Source organism: Lactuca serriola, chromosome 9, assembly GCF_051521515.1.
Source record: "Lactuca serriola cultivar US96UC23 chromosome 9, Lser_US96UC23_V15, whole genome shotgun sequence".
Classification (NCBI taxonomy): domain Eukaryota; kingdom Viridiplantae; phylum Streptophyta; class Magnoliopsida; order Asterales; family Asteraceae; genus Lactuca; species Lactuca serriola.
Window position 1 is genome coordinate 43,534,969 of NC_136416.1, and position 12,562 is coordinate 43,547,530.

A 12,562-nucleotide genomic window follows, 5' to 3' on the forward strand; every position below is an offset into this window, starting at 1 on the left:
TCACTAAATGATACTCAGATTGATGACAGCCTGAATTATGTGGAAAAGCCTATTGCAATTATGGACAGAGAAATGAAAGCCCTTCAGAACAAGGAAGTGAAGTTATTAAAGGTGCAATGGCAGCACCGAAGGGGCTCCGAATGGACTTAGGAGCCGGAGGACGAGATGAGGAAGCACTATCTAGACCTTTTTGCATCAGTAGACTTCGAGGATGAAGTCTAGTTCAAGTGGGGGAGAATTGTAATGCTTGGTCCAGGTATAAAACACTTCTCAAAATATTAGAAATTTTTGTTGGAACTCGACTAGTTATGGAGCTCTAACTCGTCGTGTTGAGAATATTGTGGCCGCAAGTTTTAATGACCCAACTCATCGAGTCGGGGTGTCCCAACTCGACGAGTTGGTGGTTGTGATGAAACCCTAATTTTAGGGTGTTGCACCCTATTTAAAGGACCTAAAACCCCTTGGCTAGCCTCCTTACCAGCCTCCCTTTGTCCAGAAACCCTAAGTTCGTTTATCCTTGCAAGCTTGAGTGTGTATGAGTTGTGGTGTGCTTGGAGATTTGATTTTGGTGATTATTTGGAAGGAGCTTGGAAGTTGGAAACATCTACATTGGAAGAAGGATTTTAGATGCAGAAACTCTTCATCAATAGCAGTCTTCTCGAGGTATGAAGTTGACATCTTGTCTTGTATTCATCTTGATCTCTTTGTTTGAAGTTTTAGCATGATTTTGGGATTTTGGTTGGGTTGTCCATGTTGAGGTTTCCAGAGGTTAATAAGTTAGATCTGACCCCTTCATTACTACTTTTGACTTAAAGTTGCAAACTTTATTGCTTTCTAAGTTCCATTCATGCAATAAGTCCCTTATTAAGTCCTTATTAATCCCTAGAGTGTATTTTAGCTTTCATTGACGTAAAGTTGGAAACTTTACGTGACTTTCCAACCTTTGGACACCAGATCTATGTTTTGGGACTATATTGTGAAAGTTTAAGGGCTTAATTGATTAAAACTCACTCTAATGAACCTAGAACTTGGGTTTAACTCATTATGGATGGTTCTTAAGGGCAAAGTTGTAAACTTTACCCTTCTAGACATCATTTTGGAAGAGATCTAAGACTTGGAGTCCCTGGATTTGTTGGAATCGGCGTAATGCATTAAGAGGTTGGATTTTTGGCCAACTCGACGAGTTCATTAGTGAACTTGACGAGTTGATGGGATTTTTCCCGATCTGTTCGGATAATGGAGGAACTCGACGAGTTGAGTCAACTCAGGCCATTGACTTTGACTTTTGACCTTAGTCTTTGACCAAGCTTGGCCTTTATGGAGTTTTGGGGCTTTTTGAGTTGTATTTAAGGAATTGTTTCTATTATAGGGTTTGTGTAGAGCGCATATTTGGACTCTTGGCCTAATCATCTATCGTTCAGTATTGAGGTGAGTCTTCTCACCACACTTTATGGGTCGAAGGCACTAAGGCCGACCCATTACTGATTATGAAATGTTTCGTATGGTAATATACAATTGTTTGTTAGTAGAATTATATGTGGACTTATGTGACGACCATGGGGGGAGCCCATGGCACTTGGCAGGACCATGGGAGGAGCCCATGACACGAGGATATAAGACCATGGGGTAGCCCATGACATCCCATTGAAGACCATGGAGGGAGTCCATGACAAACTTGTATGTTTATGTATGAGCATGACATTATGTGATTATATGATTTATGTGATTGGGAAACTCACTAAGCTTGTGCTTACAGTTTTATTGAATGTTTTGGGTACTTTAATTGATAAGGGCAAGGGCCCGACTTGATGGCGTGGCCTACATTCTCCAGTGTTTTCACATTTAGCTTTTTGTACTCTGAATTTATAAAATAATATGGATATGTAATGGGATTTTTGTATTTCCTATGGATGATGTTATGATATTAAAAGTTTAAAAATTTTCTAAAAATTGGGTTGTTACAATTCCAACTCAAGTTCATAAAATAGAGACAAAAACTTAAGTAGTAAGAACAAAAGTCACAAATAATGAGTAACAAACAACTATCATTTAATACTAGATCTCAATTCTATAAATTGAGAATATAGAGTCAAAAAATGAAGTATAGAGGTTACATGAAATCAACCAGATTAATACAATCGTATTATATGTTTCCATGTATTTCAAGAACAACACTTAAAGGAAGGAAATATGTACCAATAAGAAAAGCAAAAAAGCACACACGAGATACCTCTGTAATATGCCAAGAACAGAGCTAGACAATCTGCTAAGGTGATCTTGCTACCATAAGAGAGAGAAAATAGCTTATAATGGTATGTCTTTGTCTCTTTGATATGCAGAATAAACCAAAAATGAAACCAAAACAAACATAGAGCCTATAATAGTAGGATAATAACATAAAACTCAAATTGAGTCTAATTAGAACTAGTAGTTCCACTATGGAAACTAGAATTGAGATTAACGAAAAAATCTAAGCTATAGTTACAATGATTTTAGATACAAAATCCAGAAGGAAGTTGAAGCTAGAACCAAGTTATACATTAAATAAAAAGAGCATTATAATAGTAAATCAAAGGTTACGGTTACTTCTAACTTATAGATTCATAAGGAAATTGGAGATCTATAACAAAGGAAAACAATAAAAATAGTAAATTAAAGGTTACATTGATTTTAAAGTCAAGATTTACGGTGAAATCGAATATCCATAATCAATGCAAACAATGGTAGAAATATAAAAACTAGATCTAGGATTTCCTTTTTTTGGAAGAAACCATAATATGAAATAAAGTGAAACCTGAACAAGATCTTTAAGAGGAAGATGTATCTTAGGGTTATAGTAAAGAAACCTAATATAATATTAGAAAACAGAAGATCTTTGAATGAATCAGGGTTTTGAGATAACAACAAATTTAAAGCAAACCATAAGTGTTTAAAGCTTGAATACATGATATTTTCAATTCATAAAATGGAAAGATCCGGTAAGATAAACAATGTCCACACCGAAAATATAAATAAGATCTATTCATAAGTGAACAATATCCGTTAAAAAAGATCTAACTTGTATAATGACGGATCTACACTGAAACGTTTAATACGAATGACGATTTATCCTTAACAATTGTCGATCTACACCTTAAATGTAGAAACAATTGATAAGTTGATGTATATTGAGTGATTGGTCACCTAGATACCTCGATGCTCTAGAATTAACAATATGAAACTACAAATATTCTTCAGGGTAAGGATTCAACTAAAACTCTCTTATCGATCTTCATGTTAACACAAAGAATAAACCTCACAGACGATACAATCACACTTACTAAGAACATATATAAACTTGAAGAATAATATACCATGGCGATATATCAATTTAATGAACAAGATGAAAAGAACTCTCACACTCTTTGATTAGGGTTTGAGATAGACGGAATAATTTGGAAAATGTGAACAAAGCATCCAGACGTCTTGCATTTATAGTCCGCATAATTTGCACTTAGCTCCATCCCGCTTCCAGACTTTTTAACCAGCACCCAAATTTCATGGATTGTCACTTCCATCCCTTCATATTCTAGTAGCTTAACATAATATATCCCGTAGTTGGTGTTTGTGAATGCTTTTTAAAATGACTTATTAACTTATTGATTTTTTTTCTTCAAAAAACCAATAAATTAAAATAGTGTTTGACTTTTTCAAAAGTTCTTTTCAATTGGCTTTTTGGTAAAGACAAAATGTAGAACTTTTAAATAATTAGTGATTCCTGATTTTTTCAAAAAGTCAATAATGATTTTTCTCAAAAGTATTTTTGAGGTTAAAAAACACTCCCAAGCACTCCCTTGTTCAAATGTCTACACAAAACCAAACTAAGTTACTATTATATCATATACATTAATGCTATTCTAAGTTAACCTAACACAAATGGAAAAATGTTAGACTTTTCAACATAAGGTTACCGAGGTCAACGGATGAGGGAGGGGCTCATTTAAAGAAAATGGAAGAAAAGAATTGACAAGGATAGGATAAGTACGAACGGAAGGAAAAATACTTGTTGGGAGTTGGGGAGGTTATCAATTAAAGTTTCTATGTATAGGAAAAACTTCAATATTCTTTGTAAAACCTATTATGTTGCTATACACATAATAGTTAAATCTTGATTATTATTTTTAAAACCTATTATGTTGCTATACACATAATAGTTAGAACTTCAATATTATTTTTAAATCCTAACAATCAAATTAAAAAATAAGGCAAACATAGATTATATCACAATTTTTGATATACATAAAACAAAAATAAGCATGGTAATTCGAATTCCAATTTCCAAGTACCAGGTATGGTCACGTGTACAACCGTACGTGGCAATAAAAAAAATATATATATATATGGAAACTAAAATCCTGAAGAGTCAATGGCCGTGTTTTGGACTCAATACTGTTGAAAACTGGTGTACCAAAAAATACTTGGCAAATTGAGGGAAAGTACATAGCAAAGAAATCTTGAGTTAGACTTTGATACGCGAAGGGTAGTCATCCGACGACTATGAATTCAATCAAACAGAAATCATTCAGATATTTCCTTCTTATCTGATTTAGATATCTGGGTTTGATTCAGTTCTGTTGATGAAATCGAGATGGGTCTATTAATCAAGTTTTGATCTTTGAAACTCGAGTTAATTTCTTGGTAAATCTTCAATCTTTTTTCACTACTACAGCTTGTATGATTTTAGGATCATCTTCTTATTCAAGAACCCCAATAAAGTATCGGTTTCCGAGTTTCCTCTAAATCAGATTTTTCCTCATGGGTTTACTTAGATTTTAATTACATTTTGCTGTCGGTCTAGTTTAAGAACCCTATTTTGAGTAAAAAAGGGCATTCGTATTGGGCTATTCTGGATATTGGGCGTCTTTTAGATCAGATTTCGCTTGACGGTGTACCGATTTCTCCCCATTTTGGTGTTGAATTATTTCAATTAGCCCTAATTCGAAAAGGGTTCCCGATTTAGCCTAATTATCTGATTCTAAGAGCTGGAATTAGAATCTAATCACGCATTTCCTGTTGAATGGAAGCACCAAATTCGTAAGTGATTGTGTGTGAAAATCGGATTCTGTTTTTGAAATTTGATGAGATGGAGGAAAATGCAGCTGCTTTGCATACTGCTAAGAATTCGGTTCAGGCATTGGGTAAAGGCTTTGATGTAAATTTTGACACAAGGTTGCTATACTGTAAGGGAGTTGCAGGGTCTAAAGTTGTGGAGATTGATGAAGAACACAAAAGGGATCTTTGGTTATATGATAACTTGGTTGTGCCAAATGTCTCAAGGGATATAGAGAGTTATCAGGAACCAATTAATCGTAATAGTTCTGGTGTTTGCAATTATCATGAGGTATATCATTCATTCATCATGCCTAACTTTTTTTTTCTTTCACTTTTGCATATTATAAAATCTTTGTCTGCTTAAACTTCAACGTGGTTTTAATTTTTTTTCTTAAATAACGTTATCAAAATTTAAGTTCAATTGTAGTTATTTGAATTGTAGAAGTCTAAATTGAACCTTAGGGGGTGATTAATCCGACGGATCCCGTGTGATTCCGTCGGAATTGGAATTCAATTACATTCCAAATCCATGGAATTCAATTCCCAGTATTTTTTTTCCTTGTTGTATATACTAAATTTTCTTACGTTTTGTTAACTAACTATTTGATTGCAGATGGTTGAGTATTTTAACAAGAGAGCCAATCTATCAGGCAATGTTCCTCTTGGTAGTTTCAATGCTGCATTTAGTTTCACGGGTTCAAAACATCTTGATGCTGCAAACACAAAGACACTTTGTACAGATGGTTATTTCATCCCACTTGCTAAATTTGAAATCACAAAGTCATCTTTAATATTACAAGAAAGTGTTAAACGAGCAGTGCCCACATCGTGGGACCCACCAGCCTTAGCAAGGTATACCCCTTCTTGTATTATGTACAAAAATCTAATTAGTTTTGACCTAACATTGCCACTAATGGTTCTTTTATTGTTTTTTTCATGATAGTTTTATCGAGAATTTTGGAACACATGTAATCACATCTGTCACAATCGGTGGTAAAGATGTTATATATGTTAAACAACATCTATCATCACCTTTGTCAACTGTAGAAATAAAAAACTACGTTCAAGATATAGGAAACCATAGATTCTGCAACACCGAAAACCTAACCGATTCTGGTCTTTTGAGATACAAGGAAAAGGTCAGTTTCCTATTTTCCCATTTTTCTTATAACATATTGTATCAGGCATATGTGCCTCATCTATATTGTATGAGGCAGAATGTGCCCCATACATACTGTATGAGGCTCAATGTGCCTCGTACATATTGTATGAGACACATGTAATTTGCCTGATATGAGGCACCATGTGCCTCATATAATATATCTTTTATGAGGCACATTGTGCCTGATACATATTGTATAAGGCACAATATGTCTCTGTCTCATACATATTGTATGAAGGCACAATGTGCCTCAGACATACTGTATGAGACACCATCTGTTTCATACATACTGTATTAAGGCACCATGTGCCTAATACATACTGTATGTATGAAGGCATTTGAAAGGCACTATGTGCTTGAGACATACCGTATGAGGCACAATGTGCTTGATTCATAAGACAAGGGACATTTAGATGCTTATGTTGTTATTTTATTATCATTATTTTTTTTGAAGTTGTGACTTGATATGATTATGGTTTTTTGGTGGCAATTTGGTAAATTTTTTGTTATGATAGGGTGGTGATCCGTCATTGTTTAGTAGCCAAGGCATATATCCTCAACCCACAAATGCACCGTCACTCGGTGGAAATGCAAAGGAAGTATGTAAGACTGTATGCTTTGTGCTTTTTCTTTCACATGAATATAAATATTGGGAATAAATTGAAAATTATATATATATATATATATATATATATATATATATATATATATATATTCCTGACAAGTGTTATATAATACAGTTTGTATTTTTAGAACCGGAAGAAAGAAAAGAGAACAACGAAAACTGAAGTGGCCTGTGTTTCTTTTAGTTGATAGAAATTAGAAGATCTTGTCTTAGATTTAAACATATCTATACTAGAAGAATCTTTAAACTTTTTGTATTAATCAAAATCTGAAACTATATCTAAAACATAATTTAGATTAATGATTAAATTTTTTTTTTCCTTATGCAGGATGTAACGGTTATTTTCAGAAGAAGAGGAGGAGATGATCTGGAGCAAAGCCATACTCAATGGGAGAAAACCGTAAAATACTCTCCAGATGTCATCAGCATGTCATTCATTCCCATTACTTCTCTTCTTGAAGGATTACCCGGAAAAGACCATTTGACCCGTGCTATTGCTCTCTACCTTGAATGTAAGCCACCTTACCTTCGAAGGGCATTTTCGTCTTTTACACAAACAATAAATCAACCGTCATTCCCTGTCCCACCTTCTTCCTACTTTTTGTGTCAGACAAAAAGCCACACTGTCACCATCACTGTCACTGTCTGCTATTACTAATCTTTTTTTGTATATTTGGCGCGCAGACAAACCTCAGGTAGAAGAACTAAGATACTTTCTAGAGTTCCAGGTGGCACGAGTGTGGGCCCCGTTACAAGATCGGCTTCCAGGTCATCAAAGAAAGGAACCTGTTTGTCCATCTTTACAATTTAGCATGATGGGCCAAAAGCTTTACGTTTCTCAAGATCAGGTATTCACTTCTCATAGTTTTCTTATTACTTACTTTTTTTTTTTAAACTATAAACATTAATATGCAACAAATAAATTACATTCCTATAATTAATTTATAGATATCCGTGGGGCGTAAGCCAGTAACGGGGATCCGATTATGCTTAGAAGGATCAAAACACAACCGATTAACCATTCATCTTCAACACCTCCAATCACTCCCAAAAATCCTTAGACCATATTGGGACACACATGTAGCCATCGGTGCACCCAAGTGGCTAGGACCCGAGGAGCAAGACAGCCGATGGTTTGAACCCGTGAAGTGGAAAAACTTCTCACATGTCAGCTCCGCACCAATCGAAAGCCCAGAAGCTGCTTTCATTGGTGACTCGTGTGGGGTCCACATAGTCACTGGGGCCCAGCTTGGTGTTTGGGATTTCGGGTCTAGAAATGTTCTTTTCATGAAACTTTTATATTCATGGTTGCCCGGGTGCACCATTCGAAGATCTTTGTGGGACCACACTCCCAATAATGCTACTGGATCGAGCCTGGGCTTGGGCTCGAGCCCAGGCTCGAGCAGTAGTAATAAGTTGGCTAAGTTTGTTGATATGGCGGAGATGAGTAAAGGGGCGGTGGATCCGCCAGGGCATTGGGTGGTTACTGGTGGCAAGCTTGGGGTTGAGAAAGGGAAAATTGTATTGAGAGTTAAGTATTCTCTGTTGAACTATTGAGTGTGGTTGTTTGTGTTGGGAAAGCTACCGGGCCGGGTCGGGTCGAGTTTGGTCGGGCCGGGTCATGGGTGTTTTTTTTTTTTTTTTTTTTTTTTTTTTTTTTTTTTTTAGAGTTTGTAGAAAATTTGGAAATGTTTGGTTATAAAATTGCGTATTGTGGATGGATGGTTGATTTGTGCAATATCGGTTTTGTTTTAGGATTGTAAATCGGAAAGTGTAGCTTAAAGTCGGTAAGTTTCATGTTTGTTTTGGGTAAATCACATTTTAAAAAGTCATGGGGTCGAAATGAAGTAAAGTAAATAATAATGTTACTATAGCAAAGATGTTCGATGGAACATATTTAAAAAATCATTTATTTGTTTATCATTTAATATTAAAAAAAAAAAATTCATTTTTATCATTGAATTGAACCGTTCGATAGTCGTTGTAACACATATTTGTTGAATGTCAATGTGACATTCAACTATGGTTTAGTTTTGGATGCTAACTAATTCAACCATTTCTTTAAATTAAACATTGTGGATGCTTAGATTGAATGATCGGTTATGATATATATATATATATATATATATATATATATATATATATATATATATATATATATATATATATATATATATATATATATATATATATATATATAGTGTTTGGCGAAACAATTAAACTAGCCGATAAAACTAGGTTTTTAAAAATCTTATTGAGATAATTTATTGATAAACTCAGGGTCTTTCAAGAATATTTTCAAATATACTTTTATATATTCATTAAGCTAATTTCTTTTATATCATTTTACATATATCATCGTGCTTGTTAAATAATTTACTAAACATTTTTACTCTATAAATCAACTACATTAGACAAAAACTATATTTCAACTATCATGCTAACACAAGTACCTTAGTCCATTCCATTTACTCATTTTAATTGTTATTAGCCTTGTCTTTTCTAGGTCTGTTGAAGAAATTACCTGATACTCGATTATCTGACCCGGCTCGTTTTGAATTCAGGTAATTCGGGTTAGGTAATTTGGGTATTGGGTATATATTTTCGGGTATTCGGGTTGCCTGATTTTTTTAGACCGGATATACAGTAAATGTATAGGGTTTCGGGTATACCCAAAATATCCGATTTATTTAAAAAATAAAGAGTCCTTTGGGTAGTATCCGTACTTATCCATATGTTGTTTACAACTTTATCCTCATTCCCGATCATTGATTTCAAAAATAAAAAAACCCTTGTCTATTTCTTGAGTCTTCCATCGAAGTATCGAACCTTATGAAGACAAAGAGAGGTCTCCAATAGACTTCAAACTTAACTCAACTCGTCATCACCGGTCGTCAAGTTGTCACCAACACTCACCGATTTAGACTTCAAACTTCAAAATAAGTGATTTTCTTGTAAATGATTTCGAAAATAGGGTATTGGCTTCTTGCATTTTGTTTTCTTGTAAATGGTATTATTTTTGTGAAAGATTACTTGATATCTAAAGTATTATTGACTAAAAAATCTCAATGTTCATAATTTGAGTAACTTCGTTTATGTCTCATTTGTTTATATAAATAAGACTAATAGTGCATGACATATTTACTTCATTACATTTATTTCGGATAATACCCGAATTACCAAAACCCGACCTACTACCCGAATTAGCCAAACCCGAATTTAATTTGGGTCCGGTAATGAGTATTTTTTAACATGAAAAACCAGAATTACCCGACCCAAATTACCCGAAACCCAAAAATTTTACCCGATCAATACCCTGGTCTTGTCTATGCATCTTATCATGATTCCAAAATCCCTATAACAACACTTGAAACATATATTCTCCCACTTTCAATTATTTTAACAACTTTTAGTATACAATTATATATAATACAAACAAGATTCAATGCTTTTTTTCAACATCACTAGTAACACATAAATCCCCTCTTTTATTTTAATCTTAATGGGATTTCAATTATAGTTTTGTTGGTTCAAAAATTTTCATATTGGCCACCTTGAAACGTCTGCCCAAACTGCCAACCAGCAGGCACCACGTTATAGCTGGTGACTGTTCTTCCGTCACCTGCCGTTACCCTAAAAGAGAGGCGTTGACCATCAAGATACGAGTTGCTTTGCCAATTTTGACCCCAGTTTCTGGTCATCCTTTGCCACCCTGTTTTCGACCCTTTGATTGAAACCCCATGAATATCTCCTGCACCTCCGACGTTGGTTATCAAAACCAAGTTAAAGTAAGAGTGACCATTAATGGTGAACCTCATCCCTCCTCTCTTTACACATGGTACCCTGAAATACGCTTATCAAATTATAAAAATATATAAAAAAAGACTCGATTATTTTACGTTATGCACAGTTACTGGTGTGTTATTGTACCTTCTGTACGCAACAGGGACTATTCCGGCGCGATACTGTGCGATCTTTAAGAAAGCAGGCTGTGACAGATCGAAGTGGCGGAGCGGTGGGTTGCACCACCCGCCGTTGTCATTAGCAAGGGCGTAATTTGGTGGGCAATAGTTGGTGGCGGTGATGGTGATGATTCCATGAAGACACCATTTTGGGTCGTCGATACACCGCAGTTGGTAGCAGGAACCGCAGCTCTGGCCGTTGTTGAAGAGGGTGGTGCTCAACGCCGCCGTATTTGTGCCGTAGCCGTCGCTGTAAAGATTGCCGTACCCGCATGCACCACCTGCGTATTAAATTTGGTCACAGAAAAGTGAGTCATGAGTCCACTAAGCCAGCTAATTGCTAAACCCTAGGAGGTTGGTTGCCACCCATGCAACAATACAACCGTGTCTCACAATAAATATGGATTATATATCCATATTTCATATAGTAACATGAGTAGAAATAAGGTCCCCACAAATGGAGAAATAAAATGTACGTATAAAATGGTTTAAAGTTTAAATTAATAAAATAAGTTTTTTCTAGTAGGTAAGACGAAAAAAAATCATTCAACTGAACTTACCATTACCATTAAGTGTTTCAAAGCCAATCAAATTAGGGAAGATCCTAAATTCATATTGAAAGATCATATACTTTGATGCAATCTTTAATCTATAATTCGTACTTTCACAACAATTGTGTAATTTTAAGTGTATCTTAGACGTTATAATTGTAATCAATGAAAAATATAAATCGATATAATACAAAATGAAACTCTGGACCATAGATTATATATTAATTATAAACAAAAATGTGGCATGAAGCATAATTTACACATCAAATAACAAGTGCCCATCTTAATTTGTCTCCAATGACCTCAATGAGTTTGTCCTTCATGATCTTGATTATTCAAAGGGTATGTAAGCATTAATTTGTCAATTAAAAGTCGATTAAAAAAGCCCTTAGGGTTCTAATAAACACAAAATCATATGTACAATGTAAATGCAGATACAGGAAAACGTACCCATGGTACCAGAAGCATCCTCACCACCGTAGAAAGTTGCATGAGCCTTTTGCCAACCCCCTTTATTGGCATGGATGGTGTGGAGAGACAAGAGCATGATGGTTAAAAGGAAGAGAATAGCCATGATTTGCATGAACAAATTTACAATGGGAGAGATGGTTTGAAAGACAGGAGAGAGATAATGAAGGTATAAATAGGGAAGTGAGTGAAGGTTGTGCATGTAATGGAATCACGGTTGAAGGCGGCAAAAAGCCCAATAATTCAATTCAAATCATATGCATCCATGCATCCTATGCCTTTGACTTAATTGAACTCAAATCATGACTTTTTTTAGTCACAAGTAAACTCTATTGTGAAATAAAAACTGTTGTTTTTGTTTGTTGACAAATCAAATAATTAGTTAAATGTGTGGCTAGCGTGTTCTTGTTTATGATTATTACTTGATTTAAAGGTTCAATACTTAGTTTTAAATAATCATATTAATATTATCATTAAGAAAACCATATTTAAAAAAAAAACTTATGTACCTTTTTTTTATCTATTACTTTTTAAAAATTTCAATTTTTTCACACAAATGACATCATCAAGAAAATTTGTTAGAAATAAATCAAAACACTATAACCATTATAGGTTGTAGGGATGATTGATTATTTGATTTTAGTAATTTAATATTTTTTTAACAGGTGAATTGTTATATATATATATATATATATATATATAT

General features: G+C 34.5%; 2 protein-coding genes across 2 annotated transcripts; one reads left to right on the plus strand and one right to left on the minus strand.

Moving 5' to 3' along the window:
* Positions 1-4,411: 4,411 nt before the first annotated feature.
* LOC145072814 (MACPF domain-containing protein CAD1-like) lies at positions 4,412-8,616 on the plus strand. Its single transcript, XM_079019284.1, has 7 exons — positions 4,412-5,380; positions 5,705-5,943; positions 6,035-6,230; positions 6,769-6,852; positions 7,207-7,390; positions 7,563-7,726; positions 7,827-8,616. The coding sequence occupies exons 1-7, from the start codon at positions 5,123-5,125 to the stop codon at positions 8,433-8,435; spliced, it is 1,734 nt and encodes a 577-aa protein (XP_078875410.1). The 5' UTR covers positions 4,412-5,122; the 3' UTR covers positions 8,436-8,616.
* Positions 8,617-10,245: 1,629 nt separating this feature from the next.
* LOC145076979 (expansin-A4-like) lies at positions 10,246-12,011 on the minus strand. Its single transcript, XM_079022761.1, has 3 exons — positions 11,842-12,011; positions 10,809-11,121; positions 10,246-10,721 (listed from the first exon to the last, which is right to left on the minus strand). Exons 1-3 carry the CDS (start codon positions 11,972-11,974, stop codon positions 10,409-10,411), a joined length of 759 nt encoding a protein of 252 aa, XP_078878887.1. The 5' UTR covers positions 11,975-12,011; the 3' UTR covers positions 10,246-10,408.
* Positions 12,012-12,562: the final 551 nt, after the last annotated feature.

Bases quoted from the DNA above. Each gene is read 5' to 3' on its own strand.
- LOC145076979 (XM_079022761.1), bottom strand. From the start codon at position 11,974: ATGCAAATCATGGCTATTCTCTTCCTTTTAACCATCATGCTCTTGTCT. The intron at 11,122-11,841 runs GTACGTTTTCCT...TTTAATACGCAG, and splicing joins GGATGCTTCTGGTACCATGG to GTGGTGCATGCGGGTACGGC. The intron at 10,722-10,808 runs GTACAATAACAC...AGCGTATTTCAG, and splicing joins GTCCCTGTTGCGTACAGAAG to GGTACCATGTGTAAAGAGAG.
- LOC145072814 (XM_079019284.1), top strand. From the start codon at position 5,123: ATGGAGGAAAATGCAGCTGCTTTGCATACTGCTAAGAATTCGGTTCAG. The intron at 5,944-6,034 runs GTATACCCCTTC...TTTTCATGATAG, and splicing joins GACCCACCAGCCTTAGCAAG to TTTTATCGAGAATTTTGGAA. The intron at 6,853-7,206 runs GTATGTAAGACT...TTCCTTATGCAG, and splicing joins TCGGTGGAAATGCAAAGGAA to GATGTAACGGTTATTTTCAG.